This window comes from Cercospora beticola, chromosome 7 (genome assembly GCF_033473495.1).
Source record: "Cercospora beticola chromosome 7, complete sequence".
Lineage (NCBI taxonomy): Eukaryota > Fungi > Ascomycota > Dothideomycetes > Mycosphaerellales > Mycosphaerellaceae > Cercospora > Cercospora beticola.
This window is the reverse complement of record NC_088941.1, coordinates 324949-345000: the sequence shown is the minus strand read 5'-3', so window position 1 is coordinate 345000 and position 20052 is coordinate 324949. Positions and strand designations below refer to the sequence as shown.

Genomic DNA, 20052 nt, shown 5'->3' with positions numbered 1-20052 from the left:
CTTTCACGTCAGTTCCTCTCTGTTCTCAATTCGAGTTGTATTTTGACAGCCCCTGTAAATCAGCAAGCGTGGAATCGAAGTAGATTTTGGAGAAAGCACCACATATATACGGGTGCCACATTTTTGTGAGTGGCTCGAGTCGTCTTTGGGAGTGACTGCGGGTCGCGTCCCAACCGTACAAGCCCATCAGCCTGCCGGCTGGTTGATTTTGACATGAAATGGCGGTTCTGGCTTGCAGCTGTCTCTGGATCATTGCCGCCGACCAAGTGAGGCAGCGTGCCGAACCACTTCCAACGATCCACTCGTGTCACTGGAATTGTACATCTCGTCAAAGGCGTGACAGAAAAGCGTGAGCGTGCCTTTGGTGGACATGAAGTGATCCCAATTCTTAGGTCTCTCCCATCCGCCTAAGCGGATTCTTTGCTTTGCCGGGTGTCTTTGTTCTTGCATTGTATAACAGTGAATGTCGACGTGACGAAAGAAGTTGCTGGCGTTGAAGGCTTGGCAGTCACGAAAGCGCCACGCTACGCGTAACCTTAATTAATCTCGAGTGGGGTCACGTCTTCCACGACTTGACCCGAAGTACAACAGCAAATGCGATAGATCACAGACTGCTGCTGCGTCGCGGCAATGGCATCTCTCACGGAGAGCAGCATGGGCAGTGTGCCCATTGAAGAGCTGAGAGCCGCAGCGCTGCGACTTGACCAGGTAAGTGGCGAACGCGTTGTGGCCCCATCGTGGCGACCGCAATTGACTTATCGACCCTAGTACAAGGAACCTAGTCATGGCGCGCAGGTTGTATCAGCAGATGATCTGAATGGCCAACAAAGCATTGCTCAGGACTCCAATGCGAGCGACGAGGCCGGCAACAGCAAAGGCGCAACTGTGCCCGAATCAATCGAGCAACGCATCCCGAACGACTCGCTACCGAGAGCGAGAGAGCGCCTCCACGCCGCGCCGGTCAGCGCGTCCCCGGTGAAGATGCCAGCTCTCAGAGAGGGAGAGTGGGTGGAGATACCAAAGGCTGCTTCCTTCATGGAAGGAGGTGGCGATACGCAGCCATGGGCTTCACAAGCTGTTCTTGAGACGAGCAAGTCAATGATTGCAGACGGGCAGACAACTCCACAGAGGCCTCACACAGTCGCAAGCCACACGCCCAATACGTATTGCTCCACTGTCGATGGTCACATTGATTTGGGCATTGAGAATATGCCGTCCTTGACTTCACAGGCGGGATATGGGTCTTACGGGAGAAACACGGATATGGCTGAATCGGCTGCTGTGGCAGCGTCGCCTACAACCTCACAAGCGGAGAACGACCTCTTGCGGGAAGATACACAGCCACAGACAGAGGCTCGGACATCGTCGAGAGACTTTCCAGCTACGCCAGCGCTTGCTGGTCAAAAGCGTGCACGAACTGGAGAGCTACTGACTTCAGTAACAACGATAAGCAAGACGCCTCACTATTCACAGTATTTTCGAGACGGTGAGAAGCCGCCCACTATGACCAACACACAACTCTTTCGCGCTACAGACAGCTCTCCCTTGTCAGCTCCGCCCAGCGATCCTATCTTGTCCCGACCTTCGCCGCATACCAATGGTTTCGACAGACCGTCCTCTCCTACGGTGTTCTCGTCACCGGAACTACGTCGTCCGCTTGGGCGTGCAGCTTCACTTGCACAACCCGAACCTATGACACGATATATCAGCATGAAAGAGTCGCAGGAAATGAGGAGACAGCGGATCGAGGCAGCTAAGTTGAACGGCAAGGAGGGTGAAGTGGAAGACGAGATTGATGAATTTGAAGATTCATGGGATCGTAGGCCGCGACGTGGCATACCACGTCCTCGTCCTCATTCCGAGCACCTGTCGAGAGTCACGGCGCCAGCACGATCAAGCTCTCGCTCTAGATCAGCTCACGATGCGATAGAGATCAAGGATACACCCGATACGTCCAGGAAAGCAAGCGAATGGAACGACTTTGTGGTCGGCTTTGCGGTAGGCCCGCAGCAAGCCATCGAGGATGAGGACGAAGACCAAGAAATGGCCGAAACCCAAGACCTGCCGGAGGAATGCAACGTCCAGTTTAGCGAGCGGGACGATCCTGGAGTCAGCGATGCCGAACCGGAGGAGCATGGAGATGTGGAGATCGAGGATGTGGACAACGACGAATACGATGAGTTCGGCCAAGGACTACGCAGTCAGGCTGATGACATTGCTCAGGATGACGATGATATGGCGGCAGAAGCTCCGGCGGAGCAAGGAGATGTTACCATGGAGGATGTCGACGACCCTCGCGAAACAGAACATGCAGCCGTTGAGAAAGTGCAGAGCTCTGCTAGGACATCGCAACGATCTGCGGTAGCCAATTCGCAACCCACGGCAACACATCCGGACCACCCTTCGGCATCACAGCAGGCAGTACAATACTCATCATACGTACCTGGCTCACAGCACCAGGGCAGGACCAGTGAAGACACAGCATTACTCAGAGCTCCTCATGCCAGCGAGCAAAGCCGAGTTGCCGCCTCGCAACTGCAGACCGAAGAAAGCACTGAGACGAGTGTCAGTGGCAACAGGATTCCAAGCAGCCCTCCTGTTCAAGTGAACGCGAATCCTATCTACGACGATCATGTTGAAGCGTCGAAGGGTAGACCCGGTCCTCTGGGGCATGCTGAGCAAGCAGAGGTTCAGGAAAGCGATGTGATCGAGAACGGAGTTTCGGAATTGCATTCAGCAAATGGGCCGGATGACAGTGTGCCACTATATTCGACTGCACGCACGCATGTATCTGGCTCGGCACCATCACCCGCAAGGAACAAAATGGTCGGTCTATCGCAGCAGCTGGGACAGAGTCAGCGAAGCAAGTCCACGGACCAGTCGCCCTCCATTCGTCGTTTTGCAGATTTCGCTGCATCAGGGTCGATGCCAATGAACCACAGCATGGGCATAGACTATAGCCAGCCAGATGTTGTGGCCCTCGTGGATACGCTCTTTACTGCCGAAGACAAACAGGTGCACGACCTAATGTCAGACGATCATGTCGAGACTCCGAGAACTAAGCGAGTCAAGCGGAGCCATAAGAACTCGTCCATCACCGCAATATCGCCTCACAGGCGTTCAGGAGGCGAGGGCGAGAGCACCGAGATCAATGCTCTGCAGGAAAGCGATGCGGGCGCTGCGTTGACCATAGATGGGCCATTTTCAACAGAGGCAGGAGCTGTTTCCGAGGGGCAGAACATCGTTGAGGCAGCGTCCGTCGAGTTTGGGAATGCTCGTTCAAACGCGATGGAGAGCCGAAGCCCTTCGCCGCCTCCAGCGCTCATGGACAGTCCAAGCAAAGCGAACCAGATGTTGGCTGTCTTGACTGACGATGAGGACGAGAAGACACGCGAATCGACTACTGAGAGCGTGCGAATTCGCGAAGAGGCTGGTCGTGCTGCCGTATCACAGCTTGTGTCTTTGCGAACTTCCACTAAGGGAAAGAAGTCGAAACAGAAGACATATTCTCGAGGGTCTCGGCGCAAGTCAGCGAAGTCAGGGGTCCAGGCTTCAGGTAGGACCAGCACGGCCAGAGCGCTCACACCTGTGAGTGGCGATGATGAACCTCATGACAGCGAGCAACAAGCCGCAAGCGATCAGGGATCTGCTGCCATTCCGTCACCGAATCTGGAGACAACGCCTATCTCAGCGGAGGAAGGCGAAGGGCAACCTTCAACACAGAGTCGTGCTACGCGTTCGTCAACATCATTGGACCTAGTCGGTGCTGGTGCGGATGTCATTACCCCAACCACTGAACCAGTAGTCGTCGCTCCAGAACGTGTTTTCGTATTGTTCAAAGGCACGCCACAGCACTTCTATCCTGCTACTTGGCTCGGAGCATCTCCGGATCACACGACCTACAAGGTCAAGTTTGACGACAACACTGTCACAAATATTGAGTACTATCATGTCCGCCGTCTCGAGTTGCGCCTCGGTGACGTCGTCAAGGTCGATGATGACAAGAAGCGCAAGAAGAATTGGGTCGTGGTCGGCTTTGGACCGGTCGCAACAACTGACGAGGAGCGTGCGCTAGGTACCGACATCTATGGCCACACTCATGTCAAAGTGCAGCTGAAGGGGGATCGTGAGAGCCTGTCGAAATCCACCTCCTCGGAAGCTGCAGACGTGACCCAGACAGTACTGGTTAATCTCTTGTACTTGACGTTCATGATGTGGCACCCCTTCAAAGACCGAGCATTTGAACCTCCGTCTGATGCAATCACGACACGACCCTCAACTCCTACAAGCGCCCGCACCAGTACTCCTTCTGCTGCAGGATCGCCCTCCTCACGACCTCGGCGAGCCTACGCTCCTTCTGCAAAGACCAAGTCTGCACGTCCGTCCAATCTGCGAGAGACGTCCCTGGCGTCTTCATCGGCAACGAGTTCGACTAGTGCCATCTTTGATGGTATGGCGTTTGCCATCTCTTATGTCACGCCCGACGAAGAGAAGCAGCAGGTGACGGATTTGATCCAGCAACACGGTGGTACTGTTTTGGAGGAGGGTTTCGAAGAACTGTTCGATCTGCCCGACATCAACGGCAAAAATGCGGGCACCCCATCAAAGAAGTCGCCACGTAGGAAGGATCACGCGGAATCAAATCCTGGTCTCCAACTCAAGAGCAAGTTCAAGGACCTCAAGTTCGCTGCGCTCATCGCAGATCGTCACAGCAGACGTGCAAAGTACATGCAGGCACTGGCTTTAGGTCTACCAACGATCTCAGGTCGCTGGATACTGCACTCCTTGGAGAGTACAAAGAACCCCGCTGGAGATCAGAGCGGACCTTTGCCATGGGATCGTTATCTTCTGCCAGCTGGAGAAAGCACATACTTGAATGCTGTACGATCACGCTCTCTAACTCCTTACGATGCGGCCACTGCCGTTCTGAGCGACCTTGTCGAGAACCGAATGCGCCTTCTGAGGAACGAAAGTTTGATCCTTGTGGCTCCAAAGACTGGCTCCGCGAACATGGAGAAGCGCAAGACTTTTGCATTCTTGACACTGGCTTGTGGCGCAGGCCGAGTCAAGCGTGTTTACGACATAGCAGAGGCGAAGAAACTCACACTCGATGATCCTGACACCTGGAAGTGGGTGTACGTCGATTCTTCTGTGGCCGAAGCTGAGAAGGTTCTCTTTGGTAGGGCTGCAGCTGCAAGCAAGAAGAAGAAACGCGGAAGCGAGGCGAACAATGTCGCTCCGGAGAAGATGTCGGCTACGGATGGAGTTGTGAAGCTTGTCAATGACGAGTTCGTGATTCAGAGTCTTATTCTGGAGGCTTTGGTCGAGTAATGATTGTACGAGAAGATGGAATGGACGGATGTTCCTGGCTTGTGGGATTGCTAGCTGCTTGCTGGTAAAAGGTGGAGCTGATGGATGTTGCTCATGATACCCAAGATGGCACTGCGTATCGCAGAGCCTACTGTACAGTATGTGTATTATATCAGACATCGCGGCGATTCGCCAGCGTTGTGGGATGCCTTCACACTTTTTGGGAAGTTTTCTCCCAAAGACATCGCGCTCTGCTCTTTCTCCGAGATCCGCTCTGATCATGTAGCATCTATTCTCTCCTCGCACCAGACCTGCCGCGTGCCGTCCACGGTCCCAGCAGCTTTCAAGCAGAGGACTGAGAAGCACTGCCGAGGCTCAAGGCTTTCGTCGCGCTCAGAGAAGCGGTGTCCCTCTTGATACACACCTGCCATATGTTCCCGTAAACTGCAATATCCAACCTTTCATCGCAGCCCCAATGGCGCAAGAACCCTTTCTCTTGCTGTCCTCGCCGCCAATTCTCCGCCCCTTTGCAAAGCCACTGCGCCCACGATCGCAAAAATCGATTGCGCCAGAACGGCATCAATTCCACTCAACTTCAGATTCTCAGGATCTCGTGGCTTCCACCTGACAACTTTATCCAAGCCATATTGTGACGCGAGCGCTGACAAGCGCGATTTATGAAGGATGGTAGTTTTGTTGAATGGAGTGATGTTCTCAAGACCTTCTAGCGCGGAGTGTTTGAAGACTTCGTTTGAAGGGAGCTCGGCGAGGTTCGAAGGCACTGGGGCGTTGAGTAGGGCGAGGGAGCATTGGAGATCGAGAATGCGTTTCCCAAGATATGCGAGGCGGTCGTTGAAGCCCTGATGGCCGTGTTCGTGAGATTTGTGGGTTGTTGCTATCCACTGGGAAAGGTCAGTGACTCTATGTTCTGACGATAGACCTGATTCAATGCAACCTACCTTTGTCTGTTCATCCAAAAGTTCTCGCCCTCGTTGATTCCCTCCTATGCGGCCGAGAAAGTTGTCGTAGACAGCATCGAGCTTTTCTGGATCGGAGTTTACACGCCATGATATTGAGTGTTCGCTACGTGGTCTTAGACGGACAGGCTGTTGCAGTCGTGCGGGAGTCTGCCTCCATCGGGGGAGTTGTGCTGGATCTTCGGGCACGCTGTCATTGATGCGATTGGAGACTGAAACGGAAAAATGTCGCGTGGTCTGTGGCTTCGTGAATGATCGTAGAGCCCGCGCGCAGCTTGAGCAGACGAATGAAGGGCGTGATGGGTTCATGGCGGGCGGTGGCTATGTCGTTCTTGCTGGCAATGGATGTTCGTCCAGCGTGAGGAAGGGCAGCGTATGCGGCGAGGACGGAAGTGAGGTTCGGCTTTAATGCCTGAGGCACCACAACCGCTTCTGAATTGGAATTCGCGATGGGGCTCGCGTGCACTTTGACGCGTCTCCTAGTTGCCAGCATCAGAACTGAGATTATCTACCATCTTCTATTGACGCAAAGTCTTTGAGTCTCCTGTTCCTGCCATTGGGTACTGCAAGACTGAGGTTTTTTTTGGTGCCTCGTATATTACATCAAAGCATACTTCCTCCCAGCATGACATCGACATCGAGCAATAACCCGGCCAATGGAGAGAAGCTAGATGCAAGATCACTTAAGGACGAGCTTCAAGACGCGCTACCCACAGGCTTCCATTGCAAAACCCGATACCTTCATTCTCCGCCCAAGCCTTGCGACTCGCTCTTCTCATCCTTACCAGGACAAAATCCAGAAAAGACCCGATTGGCCAGTCACTTCTTGACAGTCAGTGCCGATGCTAGTGCTTTACCTCAATCAGGCACTGGCGATGTCATCAATTTTGCGATTGAGGTTCTGGTCTATACTACGAGGAAACTCACCACTATATTCGTAAGCAAGGTCGACTCTACTGCTTATGTTCCCCGAATAAGGCCATCTCCTGTTAAGACTGCTGTGACAACGTTTTTGAAGTGGCTGGCGGAGAAGGAGAGGCGGAAGCGTCCGAATCGAAAGATTGTTGTTTCACTTTTTGCTCGAGCTCAATCACAATATCTGTTCCCGGGATCTTCTGACGACAAAGGCAAGCATGTTCTGGACGATCGGCAACTCATCAGATGGTGGGCTCGCGTTCTGGATCCGATTATACCAATCGCCAAAACAGACGATGCGAATGCTGAAGAACTGCCGCGCTATCAAGGCTATTTGACTGTGCCTGGATACGCAAAGACAGAGCTGAAATCGTTCATGCCGCCCAGTGCTGCTGCCTCGAAGCCAAGATGGCTACCCGGCCATCCTTTGATAGAGCTTGGTCGAACCCGTGGCGTGCCTGAACATGCACCGCCGCGATGTCTACTTCCTCGGTTCCCGGATGACCCAAAAGCAAGATTCATATCAGACCTTGACGATGAGATTGGTGTAGCTCAGGACTCACAACTCACCGCTAGTCCATCGAAAGTTAAGAGCGCTCGATGGAAATCAGTCATGAGTCTGGATCAGTTCTGGGAACAGATGGAGTTCCGACAGGAGTGCTCATCGGGTCGAGTGGTGGGGTTTCTCTGGCTGGTGATCTCGCCAAACAAGGACGAGGATGATGTGTTTGGCAGTGATAATATCGCTGTCATGAACGCAGACAGTCAAGACTCGACCGTTTCGGTGGAAGCCGCGCCCACAAGTCAGCCTAAGAACGCCGCGGCTACCAGTGGCAGCCCCAAGAAGCGGAAGCGCAAGCCCCTCACGGGTGTGATCGTGCCTCGTCTGCCAAAGATCAAATCAACTCAGTCAAACTTGCTCGACATGCAAGCACAGCTCGACGCCGAATCTGGTCATGGAATACTCGTCAACGCGGATGGCTACGACAAAGCGATGTCTACGATGCTGCACCTCGACTTCTCCACGCTTGAGGCTGCGATTTGGTCCACGACGAAGTGGACTGCGGAAGTGCAAAGCATCGCCGGGCTGAATGGGGATTTCGCCGTGGACGTCGTGGGCACGGCGCAAGTAGAAATTGCTGCGTCAGCCACAGCGGCGAATGGCGCGGGAGTGAACGACATGAGCGGCATGATCAGGAAGAAGAGGAAAGCCGAGCCAGCATCAGAATCACAGCAGCCTGCTGTCAATGTGCTTGGTGCTGGCATGGTTAGGAAGAAGCCAAAGCCGGCAAGCTGAACATCTATCCTCGCACCGCTCAGTAGAAGAGTCAATCAAGCGAGAACTTCAGTGTCAACTTCAACGTCTCTATCGTGCACGATGTGTATCGTCAACTTGTTGATTCCCTATGCTTCCTATGCTGCATGTCGTGTCTCTTGCTCTGTGTTGGTGAAGCTGCAGGCAAGCAGCACCATGGCACCGAGATTCTAAATATTGATGTCCTGAGCTGATGATGCTCTTGAAGTACAAGAAGCCGTTAGGCTATGATCAGCCGCTTCGTTGCTGTCCGTTGTGCCCTCCCTCCTTAGTCGATGCAAATGCAGATCACGAGAGCCCAGCTCTCCTAATCCTGTCAAGCCCAAACCCAAAGCATCACCTAGAAATTATCATGAGGCATGTCGTCGTCGTCCTCGCCCCCATGCATGTTCATGTTCACCAGATCCGCAGGCGAGCTGCCGCTGGCGCTTCCACTGCCTGCTCCACCTCCATCGTTGTCATCATCGCCTCCATCTCCGCCTCCATCACCGTCGCAAGAGCCCTGTTCTTCCTCCTCGTCGGACACAAAGCCCTCATCGTGGTCTTCCTCCTCGGGCGCCCAATCTGGCACATCCTCCATCTCCTCATCAGCTGGTTCGGGAGTTCCTTCTTCTGGAGGCTCGGGTTCGGGTTGAATTCGCTTGCGACAGAAATGCATGAGACCTGTGACCTGGCAAATGTATGGGTCCACTTTGATTCTCCAAATCTCGATGCCTCTCTTTGCGCTTGCCTTGCTTGGCTTCAGGTCCCAGATTCGGAGACAGTTATTGCTAAGAGACTTGTCCCATCTCATGAGTTCTGGTGTCGATTGAAGCTCCTCGAAGCCTTCGAGTTGTTGGACTGTTCTTGGATCCCGAATGTAGTCCATAATAGCCCTCTGGAGATGTGCGTGATCGTATCGTCGATCTTCGAGATAGTCTCCCAGAATGCGAGGAAAAGCAAGGCTAAAATCGCCCTCGAAAGTAGCTCTTTGCTCACCAGTGCCCCTGACAGGTTCGCTCATGCCCGCTAGAATGAACTCCGTCATGGCGTGTGTACGATGGAAGCGCTTGAACCTGGTATTGATCCAGGTGTCCAGAAGGTACACAATGTCAGAATCAGTTTCGTTGAGCTCTTGCATGAAGGCGTAGACCTTCAAAGGGCGTGCGAGGCCCGGTACTTTCCTGAGAAGCAGATTAGCAGGCACGAGGGAAAGTTCCGATCGATTCCAGCTCACTCACCAGGTGTAATCCTCGTTTCTTCCCCACGATCTACCATGGAAGTGAATATGGATCAGAGTCGCTTTGTCCCAAAGCGCGCTCTCTGCAGCCCAGAACTCGTTCCATACTCTCAGGGGTGAATGATCCGGAAAATGCACATCGATCGTCTCTGCAACTGTGCATCTGTCGAAGAATTCAATCATGGGCCGGCAGCGACCATCATGCAGAAGTACTTCGCGTGTGGCGTTTGCGGCTGGTACCTTGTTTCGGTCGAAACCTATCTCGTAGTAGATATGACGGGTGTAGCCCTGGACAGGATGCGTATGCCACTCAGGGCTGTGGGCGTCTAGGTGTGAGTGTCAGTAGATTGAACTCGAGGAATACACTCAATTTGAGCCAGTGCTTGTGGAAGCTCACAAATTGGGCCAACGAAACCTGGATCTCCTGGTTGAAGCACGTAGTCTTCTGACTCTGGATCATTGTACGGTTCCACGTCTGCTGGGTCGGGGAAGCCGTCATCTGAGTCGCGGGAATCGTCGTCGTCCAACACACTATCAGCCCGATCATCGTCTGGTCCTCCACCTGGTTTGCTGTTTGGTCGCTTGTGAAGGTCATGTGCTCTGGCCTCATTGACTCCAGCATCTGCCATCTCATTAGGGAGTGAAGCCACAGAGGCTATGTCAACCATGTCCAATTCCTCGAGATCTCTCGCGTTCCCCTGGAAGAAAATACTGCTGGAGATGCTTCCACTGAGGCTTAACGCTGGCGATGAAGCCCGTATACTGGCTTCACTGCGCTCGCCGGCTGCCTGCGAGGAGTTGTCCCTAGGGACGAAAAGCGTATCCTCTTCTTCCATGTTGAGGGAGATCGGTGTTGTTAGTTCAGGTACGGCGGTAATGCTGTTGCACTCAATCAAGCAGTGAGAGAGGGGCAATTGCTGTTGCGGTGGATAGATCGGTGGAGGTAGTGCTGTGTTGTCAAAGAGGCGAAGGAAGCAATGCTGTCGTGGTGAAGATCAATGAGATGTTCGCAAGAAGTCAGTGTCACTGTGGTGGAAGTTTTGTGAAACGAGTTGATGAGTGCGAGCTTTTTGATCGCGGTGGAGTGAACGCATTCAAGTGAGCGATGCTACTATGCATCCAAGCGGACAGCTCCTGTTTGATTTCGCGGCTTCAAGTGAAGTGCCATAGCTGCTTTGAAGTGGTCCGCTTGATCTCAAGTGTGAGCTTGTGATGTGTAGATTCGCTGACTTTCCACTTGAGGTATCGGTGAGTGGAATCATTGCTCACAGCGTCTATCTCTCAGTCAGTACCAAGTCCCACTCCATCATAGTGAAGAAAAGGAAGACGAACACCCATCACATTTCTACCACTTTTCTTCAAAACGCTATCAGTGACACTATAATACACACAATTGTCTCAAATGGCCATTTACACGGGCTCTCACAATGGGGCCGTGCCGTACGCCGCCCAATGCAAAGGTAGAAACCCATTCCATTCTCTTTCTTTTCAGAGCGGAGATTAGTATGTATAACGTTCGCTGGCTTTCTTTCCTTCTCGCCTTGGCTTCCATCGTGTGTACAATCCAGACAAGCACGATTGGTAGTAGTATAAAATAGTGTTGTTACAGACCGGCAACAGAATTCCAGTCGGGCATGGGTATCATGGCTTCGCACTCATATATCATGAGAGATCAGGGTACAAGGTGGTGTAGGTCGGTCGAGCAGGCTGGGCGAGCAGTTTAGAACATACCGCCACCCATGCCGCCCATACCGCCCATGCCTCCAGGCATGCCGCCGGCTGCGCCCTTCTCTTCGGGTGCCTCAACGATGGCAACTTCGGTGGTACCAAGTAATGAAGCGACGCCGGAGGCATCAGAGAGACCAGTGCGAACAACCTTGAACGGATCCAAGATGCCAGCGGCGATCATGTCGGTGTACTCGCCCTTGGCACTGTCGAAACCCTTGTTGAAGTCCTTGCCGAATTCGTCCATAAGCTTGCCAACAACGACTGAGCCCTCGAGACCAGCGTTCTCAACGATGTTGCGAGCTGGACGAGTGATGGCCTGCTTGACGATAGAGACACCGAGCTGCTGGTCGAAGTTGGCTGGCTTCACGCCGGAGAGAGCGTTGGCAGCGGCCTTGAGGAGAGCAGTGCCACCACCTGGGAGAATACCCTCCTCAACGGCAGCACGAGTAGCGTTGAGAGCATCGACCATGCGGTCCTTCTTCTCACCGACCTCAACCTCAGAAGCACCACCGACCTTGATGACTGCGACACCACCGGAAAGCTTGGCAAGACGCTCCTGGAGCTTCTCCTTCTCGTAGTCGCTGGTCGTTGGGTCAGCCATGACACCACGGATCTGCTCGCAGCGGTTGGCAACCATGTCCTTGCTTCCCTCGCCGTTCAAGATAACAGTGTCCTCCTTAGTGATGGTGATAGATCCAGTAGAACCGAGAAGATCTGGGGTGGCCTTCTCAAGCTTGATGTCGAGCTCATCGGTGAAAACAGTGCCGTTGGTCAAGACCGCGATATCACCGAGAATGCTCTTGCGGTTGTCACCGAAGCCTGGAGCCTTGACAGCAGCGACTTGAAGCTGGCCACGGAGCTTGTTCAAGATGCACACGGCAAGGGCCTCGCCATCAATGTCCTCAGCGATGATGACCAGAGGTCGGCGCTGCTGCTGGGAAGCTTCAAGAGCTGGCACAATATCCTGAACGGCCGAGATTTTCTTCTCGGAAAGAAGGATCAATGGCTTCTCGAATTCCACCTTTTGTGACTTGGTGTCGGTGATGAAGTATGGCGAGATGAAACCACGGTCGAACTTCATACCCTCGGTAACCTCAAGCTCGTCCTCGATCGTCTTGCCCTCCTTGACAGTGATGACACCCTCTTTTCCAACCTTCTCCATGGCAGTAGCGAGCAGACCACCGATGTGTGTGTCTCCGTTGGCGGAGATGGTTGCAACCTGCTTGATCTCCTCTGATGTGGTGATATCGCGCTTGTTGGCCTTGAGGTATTCGATGACGGCCTCGACGGCGGCCTGTGTACCACGGCGAAGGTCCATTGGGTTGCAGCCGGCGGCGACGTTCTTTACGGTCTCGGAGAAGATGGCGTTGGCGAGAACAGTGGCGGTGGTGGTGCCGTCACCAGCGACCTCGTTGGTCTTGCTGGCAACATCCTGAAGCAGCTTGGCGCCCAAGTTCTCGAACCTGTCCTTGAGCTGGATGGCCTTTGCTACTGTCACACCGTCTGGAAGAAGTGGTCAGTTGGGGTTGATGGAAATGGTCGCTGTCGTCTCGAGCTTACCCTTGGTGATCTTGGGTGAGCCGTAGCTGGACTCAATCAGCACATTGCGGCCCTTGGGGCCCAATGTCGTCGCCACAGCCTTGGCGAGAGTCTCAACACCGGTCAGCAGAGCAGCGCGGCCCTCGACGCCGAACTTGAGCTCCTTGTGTGCGAATCGTTGTTGCGTCAATGAGCCGGGCCGTATTCTCGCCTGACGAGCCGCAGCTCGGGGTGTGGATGAGAGAACGCGCTGCATGATGAAGAAGCTTGATGACAACGCCGCGACTCCAAGCGATTGATGATGGGGGAGAAGGGGAGGAAGATGGGAGAGATGGAGAAGATGTTTTGGCCGGACTCGATATTCTTCGCCTGACCTTCTGGAGTCTTCCTCGCTGCTCAGACGCACGCTAGCCCGCCATTGCGGACCAAGACTCGGCGAAGCCCTGATTGGTCGGCAATAACGCAGCTCAGCGGCCTCGGTCAGTAAACTCCGACCTCACGTTCCAAACATCACGCTTGTCCTTAGAAACTCACAGTGCATTTTGAATGCGAGAAGACGAACGTTGAATGCTGCATATTGCACGAGACGTAGAGCACATCAGGCCTGACTTGGATGAAATCAGCGCCCGGCAGACCAATCACGAGGACTGGCCAGACGCGCAGAAGAATGCCGGCATGTCAACAACAATGTGATCCACTCGCTGCAGACCATGGGCATCATGGATACTTCCAACGCTAGATTCAAACTTCAAGAATGAGGCCACGAGAACTAATTGCCGCAATCTCAAGTTGCGCGTGCCAAGAAAATTGATGGACCCATTCTTTGCCAAGACACTTCGAGCAGTCCTGCACCAGTCCTATCTTCGAGATGTGCAACAAGAGCTTGTCACTGCACTTCGGCAAGCACCTACAGCGGATCTATCCTGCTGCACAGCGGGAGTCGGATGGTGTCGTCGAATGGGGTCGTCGGCCGGTGTCTTTACCAGGAGCGCGTGGATACCTTTCGTGGCCTCACTCAACTTACCAAATGTTCGTATGCATTCTTGACTTCTGGACTGGAAACTTTTGGGAGTCATGAAAGCCCCTGCCAATCACCATGCTCTTAATGAGTTCCCAATGGTAGAGAACCACTACAATGCAGTAAGTAATGGCATTACTTGACATGCTACCAATAGAGAGCTCAGACGTGCATTCGTCTTTAATTTTAGTTTCTTCTACTGTTATTTCGCTATACATTCTACACACCCCTGCTCCTTCCAACACACATTAGCGAAGAAACTCTTTACGCAGGTACCAGATCCATCTCGTGAATAATCTACCGCACAACAACATCACATTCGTCACCATGTCGTACACAGCATTACGTCACACTCAAACAGAGGCACATACACCATGTCGCCAGGTGTTAATGAGCGAGGATTCGACAGCGACGAGATCCGCAGAGAGCATCGAGCTGGACTGGCATGGCGCTAACCAAACTACCCGCGTGCGCAGAGTCTACAAAGCGCATAACTTGGAGTTTGACTCGCGCAACGCGAAGCAGTTGCAAGCTCAGCTGGATGGAGCTCGTGATGAGCAGCAAAAGCGCTCTCGTCAGAGAATGGCGAGAGTTCTTGAAAAGTTGAACGAAGCCACTTCCGAGGAGGACCCAGACAGTGCGGCGTCGGACGATCTCCCCAAATCGCTCCTGGCCCCTGAGATTCCTGTCGCGCCACTCAAAGGCGGCGAATGGACGCCTCAGCAGAGGCAAAAGATCCAGGCGGCTGCACGAAAAGACGCGGAAGAGGAAGCGCACGTGATCTGGGGGAAGAAGATCGACTTGGACGAGTTCAACGATCGAGTGAAGCTTACGCAGCTCGAAGCCGGTGAGGAGTTCTGGGTTTTGGTGACCAAGGAGGGCAAGGAGAAGGTACCGTTGGCCGACCCTCTCCAAGATAATGCTCTGGACGATGGCGTGCCGCCGCATCACGGCGTGGCAGCGAACGTGGAGAAGCTGAGGAGAAAGGCGGAGGACAAGGAGGAAGCACGGGTGAACGATGCAAAGTGGGTCAAATCGAGTATCTCTGCCCATGGCCGCTCGGGCAAAGCTCTGGAACCTCCAAAGCTTAAAAGGAAGCGCGTCGACCAATACTTCGAGGCATACCTTGCTGAGAAGCCTTGCAAGGAGGACACGGACCTGAGCTTGCCACCCGATCTCGATCGTTATGCTCGGGACGAGGACCGCAAATTCGCGTTTCTCCTGCCACCTGGTGAGCATTCTGCCCAAACGAAACGACAGATAGCTCAGAGGCGCGAGGCTCAGTGCACGGTCACTTGGGAGGAGCTGAGGCGCTGTGAAGCGGCGCATAAGCGCAGAAAGATGGCGATGGAAGCCTACCTCGCTCCTGTCGCGACGACTCTCGCTGCTTCTGAGGCCCAAGAAGAGACTTCGCAGGCCTCGACGCCACCCTCGATAGCACCGTCCGAGTCATAGAATGGGGAGTACATAGATTGAGTTTGTTTTTCTCGCATTGATATAGTTGGAGTAACGTTAATTCTCGCATTTGTATCTATTCTCTCCGAATAGTTGCGCTTCAGTGTGCCACCGAGTGATAGAATGCGCGAAATTTTGTTCGTGTGGTTCATCCCGAGCTACAGCAATTTGATTGTATCTCTGACCAAACACTCCTCTCGATGCCACTGCAGTGAGCTATACGCCAAAAGTCTGGAGATCTTCATTCCAGAGTCGACGTCAAACAGCCCGTTTCTCCGTATAATTACAGATCAGTCTGCCAACGAGTAGGAAGATGCACGGAACCTTCTTGACGAGAGTCCATCCGAAGTACAGAAAATCATACTGTTTCTCGAACCGATTTGGCCCCTCGATGCCACTAGAGCGAAACATGTGCTAAAAGTCTGAAGATCTCATTTCGAGAGTCGACGGGACACAGCTCTTTTCTCCGTAAAATTGCAATTCGCGCTGCCAATGAGTAGGAAAATATGCGAGAACCATCTGTCCAGATTCCGTTCGAAGCATAGAAGTGCATACTGTTTCTCTCACCAATCGTTGTCCTCCGTGCCAATGAGCGGAGAAATACTGTCGGATCTGTTGAGATGAGTTTCCCAGAGTCAAAATGTCGTGGCTCTTTTCTCCACAAAACGCTGATTGAGTCTGCCAACCGATGGAAAGATGGCCCAGATTCTTTCGATAATTTGCAATCGAAGTATGACAAGTCTGTACTGCTTCTCCAACTGACCGTTCTCCTGAATGCCACTGATAGGAGAAATGCGCCCAATTGTTGAAAACGTGTTCTCTCGAGTCAATATGAGATGATAGAAATCATCGCGAGAGAGCATGACTTTCTCTGAATCAATAGAGGATACCTTGGCCATGAAGCTGGCTACGGTCAAAGTCGTGCTCCAAAGGATGAAGAGGGATATGGCCACAGATACTGGTCTCTCTGGAGAAACGAAGGCTTCTCAGGCCACGAAGCTGTCGGACCCACGAGCGCCTAGCCCGAGCAGCGCAGCAGACAGCCTCTTCCAGCTCATCGGACCCCACAATTAATGCCTGCTGGTTATGCGCGGCTCAGAGCAGAACGACCAAAGACGACACATGTCAGCGGACACTGTCGGCGCAACGCCCGAACTGACTTCCTCGAGTTAATAGGCAAGTTGCTCGCAGGTCAGCACGAATGGCACACGCACGCAGAAGAGCTGATGGGGGTGCATAGACGGCACGAGAGCGCGTAGCCACTGGATTGTGCAGACCCCCGGTATTAGAGTGTATCAGCGTCAGAGTAGATCGGAACATTGTCGAGATTGCTATGGAGATTGACAACGCAGCACTTTGCAAACTTTGTATCGTTCCCAAGTCTCGTACTCTGTCCAATCTGGTGAAGATCGCAACTTCTATAACTCAGGATTCTAGGGTGAAGAAGGAGTAGAAGTCAAGGACGTGCCACAGGAGTGTCCGAGAGACACTGCATTCTGTACAGCTTTCTCTGTCGAAGCAGATGCTTCCGAAGCCACGAGAGTGACTACAGTCAAAACTGTGCTCCAGAAGTCTCAGAGAGATATGGCTGTAGGTGCACCACTCTGTGAAGAAACGCATGCTTCTCGGGCCACGGGGTTGACTACGACCAGAATTTTGCTTCGAAAGTTTCCGAGAAACATGGCTGCAGGTACTGCTTTTCTGTGAAAATAGAAGGAGGTCTCTGCCGTTTCGTCTAGCCCTGCGATAGGGTCATGCCGCTGTCTCTCAGCGGAGCGATAGACGGAGTTGCCGCAATCACAAGGATCCATCTTTCTTCTGCTCCTGCTTCTCTGCTTGTAAGACTCTTCCATGCCACCGCGGCTCCAAACAGGGAAAACTGCTGGGTAGAGCCACATTTGAAGACAAGCATTTTCGGCATCTATTTCTATGCGCGCTGCTCTACATGCTGCGCTGGCTGTGTAGGCGGCAAAAACGCTTCATGCGCTGCTCCTCTCCTGACTGTAGGCAGCTGCTTCAACGAGGATTTCCCGCTGTTGCTACTGAACTCTCCTTTCGCAGAAGAAGTGCTCGAAGCTGTAGTTGTCGATTTGGCTCCTCCTTGCTGTAATGATACAGCTTGATTCGCTGTACTGTGGACGGCATCAGACTTAGTTCTCGGCTTCATCCCGCAAGCTTTCCTGAGGCTATTCATCGGGTTGCGGAACTTGTCTTTGCGCGCTTCTTTGATGCAGTGCTTACATCGTGGTGCTTCTGCTGTGGGATCGGCTTCGTCTCGTGGGCCGGCCACTATGTCGGGTATGAAGCTTCGTTTTGTGTCGAAGGGGGTTGATTTGTTCTCTTCATCAAGCTTGGAAGACCAACACTCCTGCAGAAAGTTAGCAGTGCCACTCGAAGATGTCACGCGAACGTGCAAAAGTAGACCCATACCTTGAACAGAATTTTCTGCTTCTCCAGAATTTTCTCGTTCTCGCGCATGCCTTCTTCTCGCTGCTTCTCACTCTTCACGCCACCAGGTCGTTCAGGAATGTGCTCGGGATGTTTCCCATAATACGCCGCGAAAGTCTGGATATATCTTTCCTTATTCCTCGCGACACAGGCCTCAAAGAATTCGGTTCGCTCCTCGATCGTCATATCGTGGGTATGTTCTTCAATGACTTTGACAAAATTCTGTCGCCATTGTGCAGCCTCACTTCCGCAGGTTTTGTCGCGGTTTGTTTCCAGGAATTTAGGCTCCTTGGGAAACTGGCGGATCAGGGTCGGAGCTTCTGACGTTTGAGTCGTAGGTGTGCCTGGTCTGGGACTGGTTCTGCTCGTTGAGCCGACGTTTGATTTCGAGTCCGTTGAGGCACGCGACGCAGATGTTCCCGCCATGGCGGCGGTACGCGTTTCGCGCAAGTGAGTGTGGTGAGTGCGCGAGTTTCAAGATTGCAAGATATTAATTTATACTGATGAAATGCTTGTGCGCGGCGACCGGGTGAATGAGGGCTGCGAGGTGATTAGACATTGTCACAAGCAGGCAGGTGAGATCCGATAGCAACGCTGTCGTGTGAAAGTGCAACGGAAGACGTTAGGTAAGGAGCACGGAATTCCATGAACACAGATGGACTTGATCGAGCAGGTATGCAGATGAGAAAACACGTCGTCACGCACCTCGGTCTTGGTGCACCCAAAATTGGAGTTCATTGTAACCTGGGGTTTCATAAATCTTCTTTGTCTCGTGTGCTTTGTGAAGCCTCGGCGGCTGCTTTATGCGCGTCGCTCATGTGAGCGTGCAATGCTACAGAGTAGAGGAATGACGCGCGACGCCGAGCGCAAGCCTGATATCTGCTGTCGGCAACGGCACGCAGCTCCAACGCCCGACTTGCCATCGAAACCCACCTCACCTGAGAGAAAATCGCGGAAGTTACTACAGGTGGCAGTTTGTCCGGACTTTCCCCTGCCGATCGAGCCTGGGGCCGAAACTATTCTGGGGTCCTGGGCCGAATCCCTGTCCATGCGTGTTGGTCGAAATGCTGTCCGCCATTGTCATTTGAGTTCGTGACGACGAAGGATCGCGCTTTGTTTTGCGCGATGACACGAAGTTGGTATCGCCAGTCAAGGAAGCGTGACGCGTGATGAACGTGTAGCAGCGCTCCGGGTGTTTTCCGTTGGCGGAACAGTATAGCTCCTCAATCGCCCTCATAATCCGCCTCCGCGTCCGCATCATCATCATCTATGAAACCAGCATCTTCATCTGTATATTTCTCTCCAGGTGCGAGGCCGGCGCGTGAGGAGGCCGTGATATGTGGTTGGTGCATCGAAGACGCAGGCAGCGCGGTGTCGGCGGTATTCTTCGCAACGGCTTCGCAAGCATCGATCCAGTCGGAGTAGACGTCGACGGGTGAGCTCAAATCTAGTACAGATCAGCAATGTCCTTCATAGTATGTGCTCAGCGGCCGCTTACACGTTGTGCTCGTCTGAAAGCCCTGGCCGCAGGACTTGCAGCTCAAATTGCCCAGGCCCAGCTTCTTGTCAATTTTCACGGTGACAGAGCTCTCATGGTTGCAGAAGACGCATTTGAATTGCGTCGCAAGTGGTTCTTTCTATATAGTAATGTTAGTTAACGGCTCGCGCAGTCTTTCGCGCAGAGGTGAGCGGCGTACCTTCTTCTTGGGCCCCTCGCGCTTGGCTGCTTTGCGTTTGCCCTGTCACCGTCAGTTTTCCTGCGCGCAATCGCATGGATGGCGCGACTCACCATGCTGTGTTTGTGAGATCGGAGAGTGGATGGAGTGTCAAAGAGGAGTGCGACGAGGCAATGTGGGTTGCTGTGTGAATGTTCAGGAATGATGCTCGAGGCTGGTGAAGCTTTGGTCAATTTGCGTGCACTGACCTTCAACTTTAGGTTCTATTCAGCCTTACAGCTTCATCTGATGCATCTCACGTGCCCCACCAGCGGCGAGCTCCTACGACAGGCTATCGCGGTGGCCTATCAAACGTTCACCGTCTGCCTCTGCCCAGCAACCAGTTATTTGCTATAATCTCACTCATCAGCCTCATTCGACTCGCCTTTGCTACACAAGCAATTCCCGTGACA

General features: G+C 53.2%; 9 protein-coding genes across 9 annotated transcripts; 4 read left to right on the top strand and 5 right to left on the bottom strand.

The window, feature by feature from the left end:
• Positions 1-630: 630 nt before the first annotated feature.
• On the top strand, positions 631-5331 carry RHO25_010397 (uncharacterized protein; the record flags this gene model as incomplete). Its single annotated transcript, XM_023602692.1, has 2 exons — positions 631-708; positions 769-5331. The coding sequence occupies 2 exons, from the start codon at positions 631-633 to the stop codon at positions 5329-5331; spliced, it is 4641 nt and encodes a 1546-aa protein (XP_023451612.1).
• A 440-nt stretch (positions 5332-5771) lies between these two features.
• RHO25_010396 (mitochondrial 54S ribosomal protein mL57) lies at positions 5772-6596 on the bottom strand (the record flags this gene model as incomplete). The annotated part of the gene is made up of 2 exons (XM_023602693.2): positions 5772-6212; positions 6270-6596. The coding sequence occupies 2 exons, from the start codon at positions 6594-6596 to the stop codon at positions 5772-5774; spliced, it is 768 nt and encodes a 255-aa protein (XP_023451613.1).
• Positions 6597-6912: 316 nt separating this feature from the next.
• On the top strand, positions 6913-8499 carry RHO25_010395 (uncharacterized protein; the record flags this gene model as incomplete). The annotated part of the gene is made up of 1 exon (XM_023602694.2): positions 6913-8499. One exon carries the CDS (start codon positions 6913-6915, stop codon positions 8497-8499), a length of 1587 nt encoding a protein of 528 aa, XP_023451614.1.
• A 358-nt stretch (positions 8500-8857) lies between these two features.
• Positions 8858-10572, bottom strand: RHO25_010394 (uncharacterized protein; the record flags this gene model as incomplete). The annotated part of the gene is made up of 3 exons (XM_023602695.1): positions 8858-9680; positions 9738-10062; positions 10134-10572. The coding sequence occupies 3 exons, from the start codon at positions 10570-10572 to the stop codon at positions 8858-8860; spliced, it is 1587 nt and encodes a 528-aa protein (XP_023451615.1).
• An 884-nt stretch (positions 10573-11456) lies between these two features.
• Positions 11457-13259, bottom strand: HSP60 (chaperonin; the record flags this gene model as incomplete). The annotated part of the gene is made up of 2 exons (XM_023602696.2): positions 11457-12967; positions 13025-13259. The coding sequence occupies 2 exons, from the start codon at positions 13257-13259 to the stop codon at positions 11457-11459; spliced, it is 1746 nt and encodes a 581-aa protein (XP_023451607.1).
• A 1089-nt stretch (positions 13260-14348) lies between these two features.
• On the top strand, positions 14349-15476 carry RHO25_010392 (uncharacterized protein; the record flags this gene model as incomplete). The annotated part of the gene is made up of 1 exon (XM_023602697.1): positions 14349-15476. The coding sequence occupies one exon, from the start codon at positions 14349-14351 to the stop codon at positions 15474-15476; it is 1128 nt and encodes a 375-aa protein (XP_023451608.1).
• An 897-nt stretch (positions 15477-16373) lies between these two features.
• RHO25_010391 (uncharacterized protein) lies at positions 16374-16550 on the top strand (the record flags this gene model as incomplete). The annotated part of the gene is made up of 1 exon (XM_065603293.1): positions 16374-16550. One exon carries the CDS (start codon positions 16374-16376, stop codon positions 16548-16550), a length of 177 nt encoding a protein of 58 aa, XP_065459365.1.
• An 853-nt stretch (positions 16551-17403) lies between these two features.
• On the bottom strand, positions 17404-18350 carry RHO25_010390 (uncharacterized protein; the record flags this gene model as incomplete). The annotated part of the gene is made up of 2 exons (XM_023602698.2): positions 17404-17844; positions 17907-18350. The coding sequence occupies 2 exons, from the start codon at positions 18348-18350 to the stop codon at positions 17404-17406; spliced, it is 885 nt and encodes a 294-aa protein (XP_023451609.1).
• A 797-nt stretch (positions 18351-19147) lies between these two features.
• On the bottom strand, positions 19148-19716 carry RHO25_010389 (uncharacterized protein; the record flags this gene model as incomplete). Its single annotated transcript, XM_023602699.2, has 4 exons — positions 19148-19371; positions 19423-19561; positions 19622-19663; positions 19714-19716. The coding sequence occupies 4 exons, from the start codon at positions 19714-19716 to the stop codon at positions 19148-19150; spliced, it is 408 nt and encodes a 135-aa protein (XP_023451610.1).
• Between the last annotated feature and the right edge of the window lie 336 nt (positions 19717-20052).